The sequence below is a fragment of the Scleropages formosus genome, chromosome 1 (assembly GCF_900964775.1).
Source record: "Scleropages formosus chromosome 1, fSclFor1.1, whole genome shotgun sequence".
Lineage (NCBI taxonomy): Eukaryota > Metazoa > Chordata > Actinopteri > Osteoglossiformes > Osteoglossidae > Scleropages > Scleropages formosus.
The window spans coordinates 47,618,781-47,637,198 of record NC_041806.1 but is presented as its reverse complement, the minus strand read 5'-3'; the positions used below and the strand labels follow the sequence as shown (position 1 = coordinate 47,637,198).

Sequence of the window (18,418 nt, the reverse complement as noted above, 5' to 3'; positions counted from 1 at the left end):
CAAAGATGGAGGAGGACCAAGACCAATGTTTGCTGGTAGGGGATGGAAGCCATACGGATTGGCCGGTTGTGACTGCACCCCCCTACAGTATGATGAGTTCCCCTCTTTATTCAGACCAGAATGATGATATCAGTGAGCAGCCATATGTTGCTGTAGATTTCCAGAGTATGATAGAAATGTTGGGAGGGGAATGACTTTGTTTTAAATTTGTTTTTAATGAATTTTAGTAGGGTTTTACTGTTCTTATGGTTGGTTAATTATTTAATTTGCCCCTTTTATGGCTGATTTTAAAATTTTAACCTTAAACGTCAGAGGATTGAAGAATGTCTTGAAAAGTGCAGCAATGTTTGATAGGCTTGCATCCTCTGCCTTCCAGGTATGTTTTTTACAGGAAGTCCATCTTCGAGACCAGCGGGATGTGGCCGTTTTCTCTTCAGGTTGGAGGAAAGGTCGATCATACTGGAGTGTGGGTGGCATCCACTCAACAGGTGTAGGCATTCTTTTCGGAGAACGAAGTTTTGAGAATGTAAGCACATTTACAGTTCTACAGGGTAGAGTATTGGGAGTGGACGCCACCTGGAGGGGACAACGCATCAGTGCGATGTGTGTCTACGCTCCGGTAGAGGCCGCATCCCGCATATCTCTCTTAGAAGAGCTGACCCCCTTTTGTGTCTGTAATAGACACTTAATAATTGGGGGGGGGATTTTAATATATATCTGGAGGGTAAAGAGGATGTTAGCATCAACCATTTTAAGAATTTTATGCTCAGATTTGGTCTTTCTGATGGTTTTAAAGTATGCATGGATTTAAAACTGGCAGTGCCTCCACGAAAGACTACCCGTAATGGAGAAACTTTACAGGTATGGGTTGACCGGACGTCCCGACTGCCCGCGACCCTGTGTTTCGGTGCGGAAACGATTAAGCACGTTTTTTGAGATTGCGGTTATGCCTGGACAGTCTGGTCATTGGTTGAGCCCTTGTGCAGAGAGTTAGACGGCGAGATGGCATTGACTTTTGATAGTATTATGAAGGGACTGTCCCCCAAGGTAAGCAAAGCAACCTCCGGTAGGATTTGGTTGATTGTGAATTTGACAAAGAAAGAATTGTGGAATGCACACATTAACCTTGTCCAAAAGGGGTTGAAAATGGAGCTTATGGTGCCTTTTTGAAAATTTGAGCTGAACTGAAGTTCAGAATAAAGTGGGATCTGATTGCCTGGGGCTACCACGAGGCAAAGGACAGATGGAAAGGCCTCGTGGATAAATGTGTCTGAAGCTCTGAGGATGGACGTCTGCTTTATGGAACTGCATTCTTTTAAAACATATTGTGCCTTCTTGTATCTTACCCTTTTGTATATTTATTTTCTTTTGTATTTGTGTCATTTTTACTTGTACAGTATTTATTCACAGATTTTAGTAGTTTTGTATTGTTGGGTTTGTGCAATTTTAACTAACATTCTTTTAACTTGTGTGGGTTTTATTTGTATAGTGTTTTATCTACAGATTTTAATGGCTTTGTTTTATCTGGTGATTCTGTGCACTTTGAGTTTTTATATTGATGACTACTCATGTGTATGTCTGTCTTGTATTTATTTGTTTGTTTTTAGGGGTATGATCAAGTTTTATACTGTAATTTAGAAGTATTTTATGTGTTTTGAAGGAAGCGTTTATTAGGATATGATGACTTCGGTTGAGCTGCTATTGGGGGACAGTCCTTTTGCGGGTATGTTGGTGTGGGGAAGATATGGGTCAGTTATATTTTTTGAAGCCAGAAAGGGGATTGTTATGGGAAACACTGTCTTGACAGTGTATTTTATTAATGGTTGTTTAGTAATTCCCGTTCTGGGTGTGTCCCCTCCCCCACCGGCCTTACGCCCTGTGTTGCCGGGTGGGCTCCGGTTCCCCGTTACCCCCTTTGGGACAAGCGGTTCGGAAAGTGTGTGTGTGTGTGTTTAGTAATTTTGTTGACCAACTGTAGGAAAATGGTGTCGGGTTTGTTTGATTGTGGATTTTTAATGTATTGTTTTGGTTGTGTGTATTATTGATAACTTTATTAAATAGTTTGGGGGGAAAAAAAACCATACGGAAGGCGGTTGGTCTTGTATTTTATCCTTTCACACCCAGAGACATTTAAAAGTATTTTTTACATGTATTTATTGCAAAGTTCGCATAAAAGTGTTAAGAGATTAGGAAAACAAATCGCAAAAATGGATGTGAAACAGAGCTATGCCGCGTGAGTCCGACTGTCACTGAGCGTTGCTACGTTACCTGGATGACACTGTAACGACCCGCCTTACTGTGTTTTACCGGGAAATGTGCTAGTTGTATTAGCGTTTGGTGACGTACGGGGATAGAGAAGCGACTGCATCTGCCAAAGGAAGAGAAGAGAGCCTGGGGGCGCGAAACAGTCTTGGAAGAAGGCTGGCTTGAGACGCACAGGTCCTGGAAAAAACCGGGTTCTCGGACCGAGAGCGGCATTTCCCCCTATGCCGATGTTCAATAAAACATTAGAGATGAACGCTGCCCCGGCTGTGCTGTTCTTCGCCCCATCCAAACCCACGGCGCTGCGCGCCACAATATACATTTGACAGTGGGGTAGGGAAGTGAATACTTCGAAGAGCAGAATTATACAAAACATAAAAAAAACAAAACACCAAATGGGAAAAGGAAGACGGCGCAAAAACTTCGTTTCGTTTTGACGGTAATCTGACGCCGGGCCAAACGAAAGTAAAACACAAGAAAAAGAAAAGGTCTTCAGCGCCCTCAGACGCCGTAACTAACGGTAGTAATTACCAGTAACCGAAATACTGGCACTCGTCCCTCACCGGCTGCTCTGCTTAAGAAACTCACAGCGGGGGGGGGGGAGGTTGTGTCGCGACGACCGGCTTATGATAAGGCTTATCCGTCCAGTTTTCACTTAAAACGCACAATTACAGTAAAAACGAAGTAACATACCTTACTACCAACTAACAAACAAAGCGAAACACATTATAAGATGAAGGGAAGTGTGAAGTCAGTTAAGACATGGTCCGATTTACGTTTTAAACTTGACGTGGTGGCAGTGATTGGCTGGAGTTGTAATGATGACGTCACCGTCAAAAAAGATGGACATTATGATGGACCAATAGCAGAAAACGACGTACGTGTCAGAGGAAAAAAAAAATCGGAGTGTATTAAATAAACTGGAGATATTTGGATGCAGAAATGTGCTTCTACACACAGTATACAACTGCTTGTTTCAAGCGGAGTCGTGGCGAACGGGAGCCTAACTCGGCAACACAGGGCGGGGGCCAGAGGGGGAGGGGAGACACCCCGGACGGACGCCAGTCCATCGCAAGACACCCGAAGGAAGCAGGATTCGAACCTAGACCCACCACCGCGCCCCTCTTCGTAATTCCACAGTACAGTTAATTTCAAGTGGTTTCTATTGTCATTCCTTCACATAGGTTGTATACGATTGGAACGAAATGTCGTTTCTCTGGACCATGGTGCAACACAGAACAGTACGCAAGACAACGTGACGAAGTGCAAACACAGCAATGTGAGACAGGACAATACATTTCCGACATATAAACCAGTACATCACACGAGTAGCTGTACTGAGTTACCAATTATTCAACAATTTCTAACTTGATAATTATTAGGCATTTACACGTTTATCATGCATTTTAAGAGATCGGTGGAAAAGTGAGTCCATACACACACAGTAACAGCGGAAATTCAAATACCTTCTTGTTCTGTAAAGCCTTTTCCACTGGACTGTGATGGTGGTCTCTGTGTTTTATTGAATTCACACACACCAAACAGATGACATCCTGGTCCTCCTCACAGAACGAAAGAAACTTCTCTACATGGAGACTGCAGAAAGATTCATTTTGAATTTCAGATTGATCATTTTTCTGTAAGAAGAGGTCTGCAACCTCTTTCAACCTCTGGTTTAATATAGGTTCGTCCTTGGAACACTTCTGCTTGCATTCTGGACACTCCCGAGAACTCTTGTTTTTCCAGCAGTCCTGCAGACAGGATCCACAAAAGCTGTGGTTGCACTTCAGGATAACAGGCTCCTTGAAGATCTCAATGCAAATAGAGCAACAGAGCTCATCTGGGAGAGATGAAAGGCTATGAGCCATTTTCCAAATAAAATTCTCCTCTGTTTCAGCCGAGAGTCCAGAACATTTCACTTTCAGTATCATCTGTTTCACTTTCGCTCTTACAGGACACACCCCATGTCAGGACTCATCTGACTGTTCAAGGAAAGGATCACTTTGTGTTGTATGAACTGGTAACGAGGTCTACCACTATAAACAGGTTAAAGAGTGAACTGAAATCCCCTTACACCCCTCTGTAGATGCAGTGTAACACAGGTGGTAAGGAGTGAATAGTTAGGAGTAGAGCTCATAGCAAGTCTTAGACACCGAACAAGGTGTCCATGAATGTGGAACTGATGATTTCCATGTGTGAAAAAGCCACTGAAGACTTACAGAAGGCAAACCAAAGTGTTCGTGAAAGCCTCCCATTTCAAATAACATGTCACCTGTGACTCTGCACTTGTTTGCTGATGTCTCTTTGGGCCTCACACACATGTAGGAGATAAGATGGAAGTATATTAAGCAGAAACACACCACAAGGTCATCATTTCAAGTCCCAGGCAGCGCTTTGGTGTTGGATCCTTATCAGAAAGAAAGGTCTGTCCAAAAAGGAGATTCCTGTAACAGTTTTCTGTTTTCACTGAACAGAAAACAAAGAAAACTTGACTTTTACCGAACACCCATATTTATCCGAAACATTTATCAAACTGTATATACAAGCAAAGACAATGCGTATTATATGCAGTAGATTAAATGTAAAAACCAGTCAGATCTGTTGCACTTAGCGAGAGAAAACTGAAATCCGAGAAGGGATTTTATATATCCGTAACTTAATGTTAATGTCAGCGCTTTCAAAAACTGAGGCATAAGCCCACGATACGGGAATGAATTCATTCATGATTTCTGCATCAGTTCAACTGAATACACAAGTTCTAAACTCGGCTCACTTTCACTTCATTTTAGACCGGAAAAACTTGTTTCACACGAGAAAACCGTTAAATTCACTGCAGAATTGAGGGTCACAATAACAATAGATTTCCATCCGAACTCGGCGAACACTTCCGTATCACGTGATCTGCAGAGGCTCGAAACGGTGGTTCTAATTGGTTAGCTTTGCAGAATCATCTAACAGAGGATAGGAAACGAGAGTTGTCTTTCATTGGCTGTCTTGGCCCGAGGGGCGTGTTCAAGGTGAGGTCATCTCGTACCGGGGGTGGTATTATGATCAGTTGCGGTGGCGTCATGGTCGTTTTAATCGTTGAGGTCCACAGCGATATTTGCGTGAATTCTGGCATCCAGGGAATGTTTTAAATCCCCATGATTATTCCTGCTGCATGTATTTTCAGATTTCCCATCCATGGCATTCTGTCAGAGAATTTATATAATACAACTAATATTATATCACTCGAGTTGAGGGCAGATTAACCATCTTTATTTGCAAATAAGCAGAATTAATACAACACATCGACGAGGTGCATGGCTTGTCTTTAATACCTTATTTATATACTTAGACATAGAAATACAGGGGAGCAGGGATCATTATCACATCAGAATATTAGGTGACAATGAAATTAATAAACACAGAAGTTTTTACATTTGCAGGACCAATTTGTGAGAATTTCACAGCTGGAACACAGAACTGCTCAAACTTGTGTTTGAAATGTTGTCAGCCTGTTTCCAGGGTGTTTACAGATAACAGTGAAGCTCTTGGGAAGAAACCCAGTAGTTTTTCAACATCTGTAGTTTACTGTACATCTGTGTCTATGAGAAAGTAATTAAAAGCAGTTTAGAGCTCTGTACTCCTTCCACTCACCCACTTGTACACATATCTACTCAGTGAGGGAATTCAAGGGTAAACACCAAGCTCAAGGGTTCATCTGCAGTGTTCCTGGGATTGTAACCTACAGCATACAGGTCTCACGTCTACTTTAGCTGCTACACAATCACTGCTACAAATAGTCACTGATACACTGATTTAATAAAACATGCTTCAGTAGAGTATTCAGATTCAGCTGGGTAACTATAATGGAAGCTGGGGTTTGGTGCTGCAGCGAGTAGTGCTGTTGTCTCACAGCACCTGGGTGGTGTGGAAGGACATGCGGTCGATCCCTGCTCAGTCCATATGGAGTTTAAATGTTCTCTCCACGTTTTTGTGGGTTTCCACCAAGTAGTCTGGTTATCTCCCACAGTCCTTGCGATACAAGCACATAACATGTTTTGAGTGAATTAGTGACACTGCATTGCCCGTAGCAAGAGTGTGTGTGTGTGTGTGTGTGTGTGTGTGTGTGAGAGAGAGATTTTCACTGGTACATAAATGAGTGACTCATTGTGAGTAGTATATCTAGCATTATAAGTCACTTTGAGGGAACAGATGTGGGATGAAACTACACAATGTTGATTGGAAGTTGCTCTGGAGTGAAGCATCAGCTAAATGAATAAACATAATGGAGCCATTTTATTTAAGGGTGTGTTTGACTAGGCGGTGGTGCCAAAGTACCTCCTGTTTGTCCGACCACTACAGTTTTTGTCTGGAATTGTTGCAACTCGGCTCTCACTGCTCTCACTGCTCGTTGGTTTAATTCACACTCCAGAAGTCCGACTGTCTCATGGAAAACACACTGGACCACTTTTACCACGTTGCTCCTGGGTGGTGTGATCGGAATGTCATCAATGTGGTCTGGGTTGTAACTGTGGTACATGAGCACCAGAATGATGGGTTTATCACCTGTTAGGGAGGAGAAGAAATAGGAAGATAAGTGATTTTACAGGCAAACAAGGAGCATTTAGAATAAATTCAATTTTCCTGAGGATAAATCTGCTTCTCAAGCTACATCTTAACAGGCTAATTATAGTTCTTTATTTCTTCCGGGTATACCTGGTGCAGCAGGTTTATAACGGTCCTCATTCTTTTTGCAATGTGTAATTTTCCATGAAACCAGGAAGATTCAGAAAGGACTCAAATCTCACCGGAAACATTTTTCAAGGCTGTTTCCATATCTCTCCCCATCTGAGTGACAATGGGACAGAACACCAGGATTATTCTGCAGTTCTCCTGGCTGCACTCCTCCAGGGACATGTCCAGCTTTCTTTTAAATATCTCATGGGAGTTCAGGGTGGAGCCACTGACCGCTACATGGATTTTAACTGGGAAAAAAAAATGTATGGATAAATATGCATGTAAAAGTATCCATTGGAATCTATGAGAACTCTGCACTTACATATCAAGACCTTTGCTGAAGGGTGTTGAAAATTTTAAGTTTCAGGTTTTATTTGTCCCATACGCAACCATACTTAATACGATGTGCAATGCCTTTTCCGACTGTCCGCGGTACAGATAAATAAGGCAATACACACACACACATTTTCAGAACCGCTTGTCCCATACGGGGTCGCGGGGAACCAGAGCCTACCTGGTAACACAGGGCGTAAGGCCAGAGGGAGAGGGGACACACCCAGGACGGGACACCAGCCCATCGCAAGGCACCCCAAGCGGGACTCAAACCCCAGACCCACCGGAGAGCAGGACTGTGGTCCAACCCACTGCGCCACCCCCCCAAGGCAATACAAATAAGTAGAAGTTAGGAATATACTACAGGAATATGAGGAATATATAATGATGAAAATAGGAAAGATAATAAATAATAAAATAAAGTAGGATACGAGTATGTGTAGTCCAATATTAAAGGTTAAATAAAAGTCCAATGTGTTAACTAAATCTCTACCCATTTACCAGATTAAACACCTGGCTATTCCTACTGTTTCTTTTTCGAATAAGTACCTTGATCAAGGGAAATATGGCAAGACCAGAGATTTGGACTCAGAACCATCAGACTGCTGAGCACAGGCACCCAACTACTGTGCCACCTGCTGCCCCAGAAGTGACTGAGATAAAATCCTGTTAGCACTAATGCAGAAATTATTTAAAGCGATATTACTGTGCAGAAATACTGATTACCCTTTAGGTGGAATATCAGTTAATAATTACGGTAACATTTGCTAACATGCAGTTTCAGTTTCTGATTTGTTTCACTTTGTTCGAATTCAGCACATTTAAGAAGTGAATGCTCAGTTTTACACATAACTGTATTTATTAATGGTTCAGGGTCAAAGGACATGTCTTCACACATACTGTATGAGGACATCTATGAATGGCTTCATTATGAACGTCTGTTCAGTATATTTTCCTGTAGCACGAAATGTTATCCAGGCAGCTCAGAAAGGAAGGTTACTGCAAATTATGAAATGCTTATTAGCAGAAAACTATAGCCATAAAGATAGTTAATTTAATTGTAATCTTTAGGTTTCCCAAGTATTTCACAGTTTACTTGGAGGAGTTGGTTTTGGGACAGTGTTGATGCTGGAGAAGTTCAAAATATTTTGCCCTGGATAAAAATGAAACAGATGTAAAGGTTAATTTAGACATTTCCCCAGGGAGATTATACATCTGTGATTTTTGATGAAGAGAATAAAGGAATTTGTGTTCAGTTAGACAGATGAATTAGAGGGATGAGATAAGAAAATGTTTAATTTTGATCTTTAGATTTCCCAAATATTTCACAGTTTACCTGGAGCTGGTTTTGAGGTGGTGTTGATGCTGGGCAACTTTGGCCCTGGATAAAAATGAAAGAGAGGTAAAGGGTTAAAAATATATTAATAATAAAAATATTTTTCATAAATATGAAAGAGATGTTAAGGGTTCTCTGGAAAGATTATATAAGAAAGAGTGAAAGAGAGGTTTGCAGGTGAACTGGAGAAAAGAGCAGTCAGTCCCTGGTGGCCATTCAGTGCTACTAACCCTGTTTTACTACATGTCCCATCTCAGAGGGACACACAGTGGACAAGTGGAAGAAGATAGTGGGGGTGTGAACTAGGGCATTTTTCACAGTAAGAGCAGAACTGTGTCCAACATGTTGTGAAGAGAAGGATCTAGTGACAAACTTACAAGGTATGTTGAGAAAGCTCCGGATTTTTTCAGTCAGAAATTTTACCTGTAGAAAGACAATATATTGAAAAAGAACATTAATTGTTTTGCAGCATTGCAGTAACACCCATCCATCCATCCATCCATCTTCCTCCGCTTTATCCGGGGCCGGGTCGCGGGGGCAGCAGTCCGAGCAGAGTACTCCAGACTTCCCTCTCCCCACACACCTCCTCCAGTTCCTCTGGGGGAACCCCAAGGCGTTCCCAGGCCAGCCGGGAGACATAGTCTCTCCAACGTGTCCTGGGTCTGCCCCGAGGCCTCCTCCCAGTGGGACAAGCCCGGAACACCTCCCCAGGGAGGCGTCCAGGAGGCATCCGGAACAGATGCCCGAGCCACCTCAACTGACTCCTCTCGATGCGGAGGAGCAGCGGCTCTACTCCGAGCTCCTCCCGGGTGACTGAGCTCCTCACCCTATCCCTAAGGGTGCGCCCAGCCACTCTGCGGAGGAAACTCATTTCTGCCGCTTGTATCCGCGATCTCATTCTTTCGGTCATGATCCAGAGTTCATGACCATAGGTGAGGGTAGGAACGTAGATCGACCGGTAAATTGAGAGCTTCGCCTTACGACTCAGCTCCCTCTTCACCACAACAGACCGGTACAATGACCGCATTACTGCGGACGCCGCACCGATCCGCCTGTCAACCTGCCGCTCCATTTTTCCCTCACTCGTGAACAAGACCCCGAGATACTTAAACTCCTCCACTTGAGGGAGCAACTCCCCCCTAACTCGGAGGGAGCAATCCACCTTTTTCCGACTGAGAACCATGGCCTCGGATTTGGAGGTGCTGATTCTCATCCCCGCCGCTTCGCACTCGGCTGCAAACCTCCCCAGTGCACGCTGCAAGTCTTGATTCGATGAAGCCAACAGGACCACATCGTCCGCAAAAAGCAGAGACGAGATCTCGCGGCCACCAAAGCAGACACCCTCCGTTCCCTGACTGCGCCTAGAAATTCTGTCCATAAAGATAATGAACAGAATCGGTGACAAAGGGCAGCCCTGGCGGAGTCCAACATGCACCGGGAAAAGGTCTGACTTACTGCCGGCAATGCGAACCAAGCTCCTGCTCCGGTCATACAGGGAACGAACAGCCCGTAGCAACGAGCCCCGAACCCCGTAATCCCGAAGTACCCCCCACAGGATGCCACGAGGGACACGGTCGAATGCCTTCTCCAGGTCCACAAAACACATATGGACTGGTTGGGCAAACTCCCACGAACCCTCCAGCACCCTAGTGAGGGTATAGAGCTGGTCCAGTGTTCCACGGCCAGGGCGAAAACCGCATTGCTCCTCCTGGATCCGAGGTTCGACTATCGGTCGGATTCTCCTTTCCAGTACCCTGGCATAGACTTTCCCAGGGAGGCTAAGGAGTGTGATCCCCCTGTAGTTGGAACACAATCTCCGGTCCCCCTTCTTAAAAAGAGGGACCACCACCCCGGTCTGCCAGTCCAGAGGCACCGTTCCCGAACTCCACGCGATGCTGCAGAGGCGTGTCAGCCAAGACAGCCCCACAACATCCAGAGACTTGAGAAACTCGGGGCGGATCTCATCCACCCCCGGAGCCTTGCCACCGAGGAGTTTTTTGACTACCTCAGCAACTTCAGCCAGGGTAATGGACGAGTCCCCCTCCGAGTCCCCGGCCTCAGCTTCCTCTACGGAAGGCGTGTCGGAGGGATTGAGGAGATCCTCAAAGTACTCCTTCCACCGCCCGAGAACATCCTCAGCTGAGGTCAGCAGCGCACCACTTCCACTGTAAACAGTGTTCGTGGAACACCGCTTCCCCCCTCTGAGTCGCCGGACGGTTTGCCAGAATCTCTTTGAGGCCGACCGAAAGTCTTCCTCCATGGCCTCACCGAACTCCTCCCAAGCCCGAGTTTTTGCCGCGGCGACTGCCAGAGCCGCGCTCCGTTTGGCCCGTCGGTACCTGTCAGCTGCTTCAGGAGTCCCATGAGCCAGCCAGGCCCGATAGAACTCCTTCTTCAGCTTGACGGCATCCCTTACTTCCGGTGTCCACCACCGTGTTCGGGGATTGCCGCCGCGACAGGCACCGGAGACCTTATGGCCGCAGCTCCGAACCGCCGCACCGACAATGGAGGAGCGGAACATAGTCCATTCGGACTCAATGTCCCCCACCTCCCTCGGGACCTGGTTGAAGCTCTGTCGGAGGTGGGAGTTGAAGACCTCTCTGACAGGGGCCTCCGCCAAACGTTCCCAACAGACCCTCACTATGCGTTTGGGCCTGCCAGGTCTATCCAGCTTTTTCCCCCGCCATCGAATCCAACTCACCACCAGGTGGTGATCAGTTGACAGCTCAGCCCCTCTCTTCACCCGAGTGTCCAAGACATATGGCCGAAGGTCAGAAGAAACGACTACAAAGTCGATCATCGACCTCCGACCTAGGGTGTCCTGGTGCCAAGTGCACTGGTGGACACCCTTATGCATGAACATGGTGTTCGTTATGGATAAACCGCGACTAGCACAGAAATCCAATAACAACTCACCGCTCGGGTTCAGATCAGGGAGGCCGTTCCTCCCAATCACGCCCCTCCAGGTATCACTGTCGCTGCCCACGTGGGCGTTAAAGTCCCCCAGTAGAACGACAGAGTCCCCAGTGGGAGCGCTTTCCAGCACGCCCCCCAGGGACTCCAAAAAGGCCGGGTACTCTACACTGCCGCTAGGCGCATAAGCACAAACGACAGTGAGAGACCGTTCCCTGACCCGAAGGCGTAGGGAGATGACCCTCTCATTCACCGGGGTAGACTCCAACACATGGCGGCTGAACTGGGGGGCTATTAATAAGCCCACACCAGCCCGCCGCCTCTCACCTTGGGCAACGCCAGAATAGTGGAGAGTCCACCCTCGATCGAGTAGAGTGGTTCCAGAACCCAAGCTGTGAGTGGAAGTGAGCCCGACTATATCTATATCTAATACTATATCTATATCTCTTGCCTGAATGAGTCCAGGAGCTATGTTGTCTGGGGCTACATGCCCCTGGTAGGGTCTCCCATGGCAGACAGGTCCTGGATGACAGACGAGACAAAGCGCGGTTCAAAAACCCCTTATGAAGGAAAAAGCAAGGCGTCCGTTTACCCCGCCCGGTATGGGGTCACCGGGGCCCCACCCTGGAGCCAGGCCTGGGGGGGGGGCTCGCATGCGAGCGCCTGGTGGCCAGGTCTATGCCCACGGGGCCTGGCCGGGCTCAGCCCGAAGCCATAACGTGGAGCCGCTCTTCGGTGGGCTCACCACCTGCCGGAGAAACCGTAAGGGGCCGGTGCATTGTGAGTTGGGCGGTGGTCGGGGCCGAGTGCCCGGCCGACCCAAACCTCGGGCGCCAACTCTGGTTTTTGGGACTTGGAATGTCACCTCACTGGCGGGGAAGGAGCCTGAGCTGGTGCGGGAAGTTGAGAGATACCGTCTAGATATAGTCGGGCTCATTGCAGTAACACGTTTCTGATAAATCAGTGAAAAAATGGCTGTCAAGTGCCAACACTAGATATGTTTAATATAGAACAAAAAGCAGAGAGATTATCGATTTGCTGTTCAGTTGACATTTTATTTAAAAAAGAAAAAAAAACAAACAGGAATTCGTTTATCCAGCAGTGTGTTTTATTGGAGCACTTCTGGTTCATTATGCTGTTCCTAGGTAGTATAAGATTGTCAAGGAGGTGGTATTGAACCAGCAACCTTCAGGTTTGATGTCTTTACTACACTATACTGTGCGCTTCCTCTCTGAGTGCCTTAAACAGCGAAGCCCATCAATACTGCACCTTTAATATGGAGATCTGCAGGCCTTCGTGGTTTTGTTCAGTACCAGTTATCCAAGGACAGACAAATGGAAAGAGTTTCTCACTGCATTTGTTTTCTAAACTGATGATGCATGACTTGTCAGTGGAGTTGAAGAAGGACACCTGTCTGTTGTCATAATCCAGCTCTACTCCGATCTTCTCAGGTTTCTTCTTGACCTCAAGCCTGGTGTATCCAGCTTGATACTCTCCATTCTTCAACATTAACGCCCAGAAACCGCTGTCTGGTCTGAAAGTGATCTTCCTCTCCTTGTTTATGGGCTCTTCCAACACCCCTACAGCCCAGGAAGGACTGTCCCCCACCTCCACCTCCCAGCTGTGTTTTCCAGAGGTAAACCCCTCGGAGGCCAAAACAAATCCCAAATGACCAGGTGTCTCTGTGTTGTCAGAAGGCTGCTGTTCGTCTCCAGTGTTTAATGCTGTGGTTAGGTCCGGCAGAGAGAGTACTGTGGATGTAGGAGTAAGAGAAAATCACACACACACACACACACACACACACACACACACACAAAAAACATACTGATAAAAAAAATCTACAAGGAAAATAATTGACAAAACACTTACATCAAAGCACACTCAAAACATAACAGTACAGAAACAAATATTAAAATGCCTCCTCTTGCTGTATCACCCCTGATCAATATACTTTCCCTGAATTGCTCTAGTAAAATTATACAGTACAATAAATAGATAAATCAGTGGAAGTAGTTTAGCACCAAGTTGGTACCACTACATGGACTTTAACAGGGTAAACAGAAAACGTTAAAAAGTTAAATTTTTTAAAATTTAATTTTGTTCAAATTGCTTTAAATATATATATTTTTCAAATGGTGGGAAAAAGTGTCTATGTATCCATGTGTAACTGAAAGTGTCCACTTGTGTCTGAGAATTTTGTATTTACATACTATTTACTAAGACCTTTTCTCCAAGGTGACTTAAAATATTTGTTCACTAACAAGTAACAGTTTTTTACCCACTTATATACCTGGCTATTCCTACTGTGTCATTTTAGGAGAACTACTTTAATCAAGTGTCTCCTCCCCCTCCGGCCTTACGCCCTCTGTGCCGGGTTAGGCTCCGGTTCCCCGTGTCCCGTATGGGGCGAGTGGTTCGGACGGACTTTAATCAAGGGAACTACAGCAGGACCAGGGATTCAGACTCATACCCTTTAGATTGCTCGGCAAAGGACCCTAAATATCTTTTCAACTGTGGCCCCAGAACTGATTGAGATAAAATGTTGTTGTCAGTTATGCTGAAATTATTGAAAGTCATAGTACTGAAATATTTACTACCTTCTAGCAATGTAAATGAAATATCTTGAGGGTCACATTTGCTGAACTGCCAATTTCAGTTTTTGGTTTGTGTCACTTTACAAAGTGTTTCAATTTGGCGTCTTAAGATGTACATGCTTAGTTTTCAACATAAATATTTTTATTACTGGTAAAGGGTAAACAGAGCATATCTTCAAAGGTACTGTATGGAGACACCTATGAATGACCTCCTAATGGACATTAAAATGCCATCTCCTGCTGTAGTACCCCTGACCACTATACTTGGCCTGAATTGCTCCAGGAAAATAACCCAGTTGTATAAATGGGTAAATCAGTGCCAGTTTAACACTAAGTTGCTTTGGAGAAAAGCTAAACGCATAAATGTACTCACTGTGTTCCATAATCTTCTTCACTCTTAATTTCAAAGGTTCCAGATGTTTGTTCGCATCTATCGGAACCCCTGACAGCAGCTCTGGATCTTGCAACTTGAAATCAAGTCTACAAAAAATTGACAAAAAAGTCTGTGATACTTTGGCATCTGAGATGAGTGAAATACAAAAGAAGAGAACAGGAAAGACTGTTCAAGGCAGTTGGAGTGAAGTTGGAGTGATACAGTTTTACAGATAAATAGAAAGATACCTTTCCTTTGTATCCTTGTACGTCTGTAAAAATACAAAATCACATCAGACCTTCACAAATACAAACAGGTTGTTCCCTAAATACTAAAAGAATGCCTTTAAAGAAAATGTTTTATGATAATTCAGTATAAATTAATACACTTCTCACAACTAAGAGAAATGCAGTCTGAGGATCAGCCTAAATTTTACAAAAAGAATACATTCAAGTAAAGTTTATACCTTTAAAAAAGTTATGTCATCCCGCATCAGTCTCCTCTCAGTCGATTCTATTTTGCCTGACAGGGTGGAAATGTGTTTGGAGATGTTGTCCATCATTTCCATCACCCTTCGAGTGTTCTCCTCCTCTTCCTTCCTTAATGCAATCAGCCTGGACCTCTCTTCATCTCGTAAGAACTGGTATATTCTCTCATACTCCTCCTTGATCTGCTTCTCTGTGTCCCGAGCTTGAATCTGAAAGTCACAGTCAATGTATGTGAAATAACTTTTTTTTTTGGTTTGTGAGGTGAAGTACACCATATAAGTGTATAAATACCTTGATATGTGAGATTGTTTCGTCATATTCCTTTCTAGCTTCAGTCAGCTTTTTCACATGTTCTTTTATTGGATTCAGTACAGCCTTCAGTTCCTCTTGAAATAAAGTTATTAAACTGTTCATAATAATCAAGAATAAACCCCACCCACAGACTGACAGATGCACCTGTGAAGTTTGCTGAGAGGAAATAAGCACCAGGTGTGGCCAGTTCACCTGCCAAACATACCAGCAAAAGTCTTGACTTAAAATAATTGAAATAGTAGCAAGTTTTATGAGTACTGAGTGTGAATGTTTGTGTGTCAACAGTGATTACCTACTTGGTTTCCCTCCTGTAATTGCATGTTCTCTGAAATTACTGTTTTTTTCTATAGCAGCAAGATATTTTCTTCTAGCTTTATTAAACTGTATGAGAACCAGTGTTTCAGCAGAGACAGAAGTACAGGGAAGCTGATGTTAAAAGACAAAGATCCACCATCATTTTCAAAGATGTGTATTGCAGTTTTATTTTGAATGTGTTTCTGTAAGGCTTGAGACAGGAAGACTTTTTGGAAAATATAGTGGCATTTCTATAATTGTACATACAGTTACTGATAACATTGCTTATATGATTTTAATATTTTGTTACAAAACTTTAAATAATAAAGATGCTTCTTTAGGATACTTTTACTAACTGGAACTTTACAGCTCGTCACAACAGATCGGTGCAATGATAGACAGCGTTCATTACGAACCTTTATTGTAACAGCGATATGATATGGGAGGTATCGCGATATGATATGGGAGGTATCGGTGCAAACACAAAGAAATGGTGCTCTCAGTCTAAGAAGCCCTTTTTCCTGAAGGATCTGCACCTCCAACTCCCTCTTCAGCAAGCTTAACACCCATCTTGCTTTTCTGGACTTGCTCTAGCCAACACACTCACCCCCTTAAGTCCCCCCACTGGTTGAACGCTTATTCCATTTTACCCACAATCCAACTCACACACGGTCTGAAACCGCTTGTCCGAAGCGGGGTCACGGCAAACCGGAGCCTAACCCGGCAACACAGAGCGCAAGGCTGGAGGGGTAGGGTTGGCAACCGGCTGTATTTAAGGGATAAGAGTTGCGTTCAGTATTAAAACCATACGGAACGCGGTTTATCCTGTATTTTATCCTTTCACACCCAGAGGCATTTAAAAGTATTTATTACATGTATGTATTTTTTGCAAAGTTCGCATAAAGGTGTTAAGAAATTAGGAAAACAAATCGCAAAAATGGATGTGAAACAGAGCTGTGTTGCGTTGAGTCCGACTGTCACTGAGCGTTGCTACGTTACCTGGATGACACTGTAACGACCCGCCTTACTGTGTTTTACCGGGAAATGTGCTTAGTGTATTAGCGTTTTGGTGACGTACGGGGAATATAGAGGGGTGGCTGTGTCTGCCAAGGGAAGAGAAGAGAGCCTGGGGGCGCTAAACAGTCTTGGAAGAAGGCTGGCTTGAGACGCACAGGTCCTGGAAAAAACCGGGTTCTCGGACCGAGAGCGGCATTTCCCCCTATGCCGATGTTCAATAAAACATTAGAGATGAACGCTGCCCCGGCTGTGCTGTTCTTCGCCCCATCCAAACCCACGGCGCTGCGCGCCACAATATACATTTGACAGTGGGGTAGGGAAGTGAATACTTCGAAGAGCAGAATTATACAGAACATAAAAAAAACAAAACACCAAATGGGAAAAGGAAGACGGCGCAAAAACTTCGTTTCGTTTTGACGGTAATCTGACGCCGGGCCAAACGAAAGTAAAACACAAGAAAAAGAAAAGGTCTTCAGCGCCCTCAGACGCCGTAACTAACGGTAGTAATTACCAGTAACCGAAATACTGGCACTCGTCCCTCACCGGCTGCTCTGCTTAAGAAACCCACAGAGGTTGGTTGGTTGGTTTTGTGTATGTGTCGCGACGACCGTCTTATGAGGCTTATCCGTTCAGTTTTCACTTAAAACGCACAATTACAGTAAAAACAAAAGGCACACGCTATAAGATGGAGGGAAGCGTCAAGTCAGTTAAGATGTGGTCCGATTTACGTTTTAAACTTGACGCGGTGGGAGTGATTGGCAGGAGTTGCAGCGATGACGTCACTGTCAAAAAAAGATGGACATTATGATGGACCAATAGCAGAAAACGACGTACGTTTCAGAGGAAAAAATAAATCGGAGTGCATTAAATACACTGGAGATATTTGGATGCAGAAATGTGCTTCTACACACAGTATACAACTGCTTGTTTCAAGCGGAGTCGCGGCGAACGGGAGCCTAACCCGGCAACACAGGGCGGGGGCCAGAGGGGGAGGGGAGACACCCCGGACGGACGCCAGTCCATCGCAAGACACCCCAAGAAGGATTCCGATTCCTTCATATAGGTTGTATACGATTGGAACGAAAAGTCGTTTCTCTGGACCATGGTGCCACCCAGAACAGTACGCAAGACAACGTGACAAAGTGCAAACACAGCAATGTGAGATAAGTACAGGACAATACACACACACACACACACACACACACACACACACACACACACATTTTCAGAACCGCTCATCCCATACGGGGTCATGGGGAACCGGAGCCTAACCCGGTAACACAGGGCATAGGGCCAGAGGGGGAGGGGACACACCCAGGACGGGACGCCAGTCCGTCGCAAGGCACCCCAAGCGGGACTCGAACTCCAGACCCACCGGAGAGCAGGACTGTGGTCCAACCCACTGCACCACCGCACCCCCCACCAGGACAATACATTTCCGACATAAACCAGTATACATCACACAAGTAGCTGTATTGAGTTACCAATTATTCAACAATTTCTAACTTGATAATTATTAGGCATTTACACGTTTATCATGCATTTTAAGAGATCGGTGGAAAAGTGAGTCCATACACACACAGTAACAGTGGAAATTCAAATACCTTCTTGTTCTGTAAAGCCTTTTCCACTGGACTGTGATGGTGGTCTCTGTGTTTTATTGAATTCACACACACCAAACAGATGACATCCTGGTCCTCCTCACAGAACGAAAGAAACTTCTCTACATGGAGACTGCAGAAAGATTCATTTTGAATTTCAGATTGATCATTTT

At 44.9% G+C, this 18,418-nt stretch overlaps 2 protein-coding genes across 4 annotated transcripts in view; both read right to left on the bottom strand.

Annotated features, from left to right (window-relative positions):
- Positions 1-4,179, bottom strand: part of LOC108925171 (uncharacterized) — a 36,086-nt gene extending 31,907 nt beyond the window's left edge. For all 3 annotated transcript variants that reach the window (XM_029253078.1, XM_029253084.1, XM_029253082.1), the window contains exon 1: positions 3,729-4,179. In XM_029253078.1, coding sequence (XP_029108911.1) covers positions 3,729-4,130 — 402 coding nt within the window. In that variant the 5' untranslated portion in view covers positions 4,131-4,179. The remainder of the gene's footprint in view (positions 1-3,728) is intronic.
- Positions 4,180-5,509: 1,330 nt separating this feature from the next.
- LOC114911263 (E3 ubiquitin-protein ligase TRIM39-like) lies at positions 5,510-15,435 on the bottom strand. The gene is made up of 10 exons (XM_029254773.1): positions 15,313-15,435; positions 15,000-15,230; positions 14,782-14,804; positions 14,534-14,640; positions 12,836-13,317; positions 9,031-9,076; positions 8,654-8,698; positions 7,056-7,232; positions 6,586-6,813; positions 5,510-6,279 (listed from the first exon to the last, which is right to left on the bottom strand). The coding sequence occupies exons 1-10, from the start codon at positions 15,433-15,435 to the stop codon at positions 6,218-6,220; spliced, it is 1,524 nt and encodes a 507-aa protein (XP_029110606.1). The 3' UTR covers positions 5,510-6,217.
- Between the last annotated feature and the right edge of the window lie 2,983 nt (positions 15,436-18,418).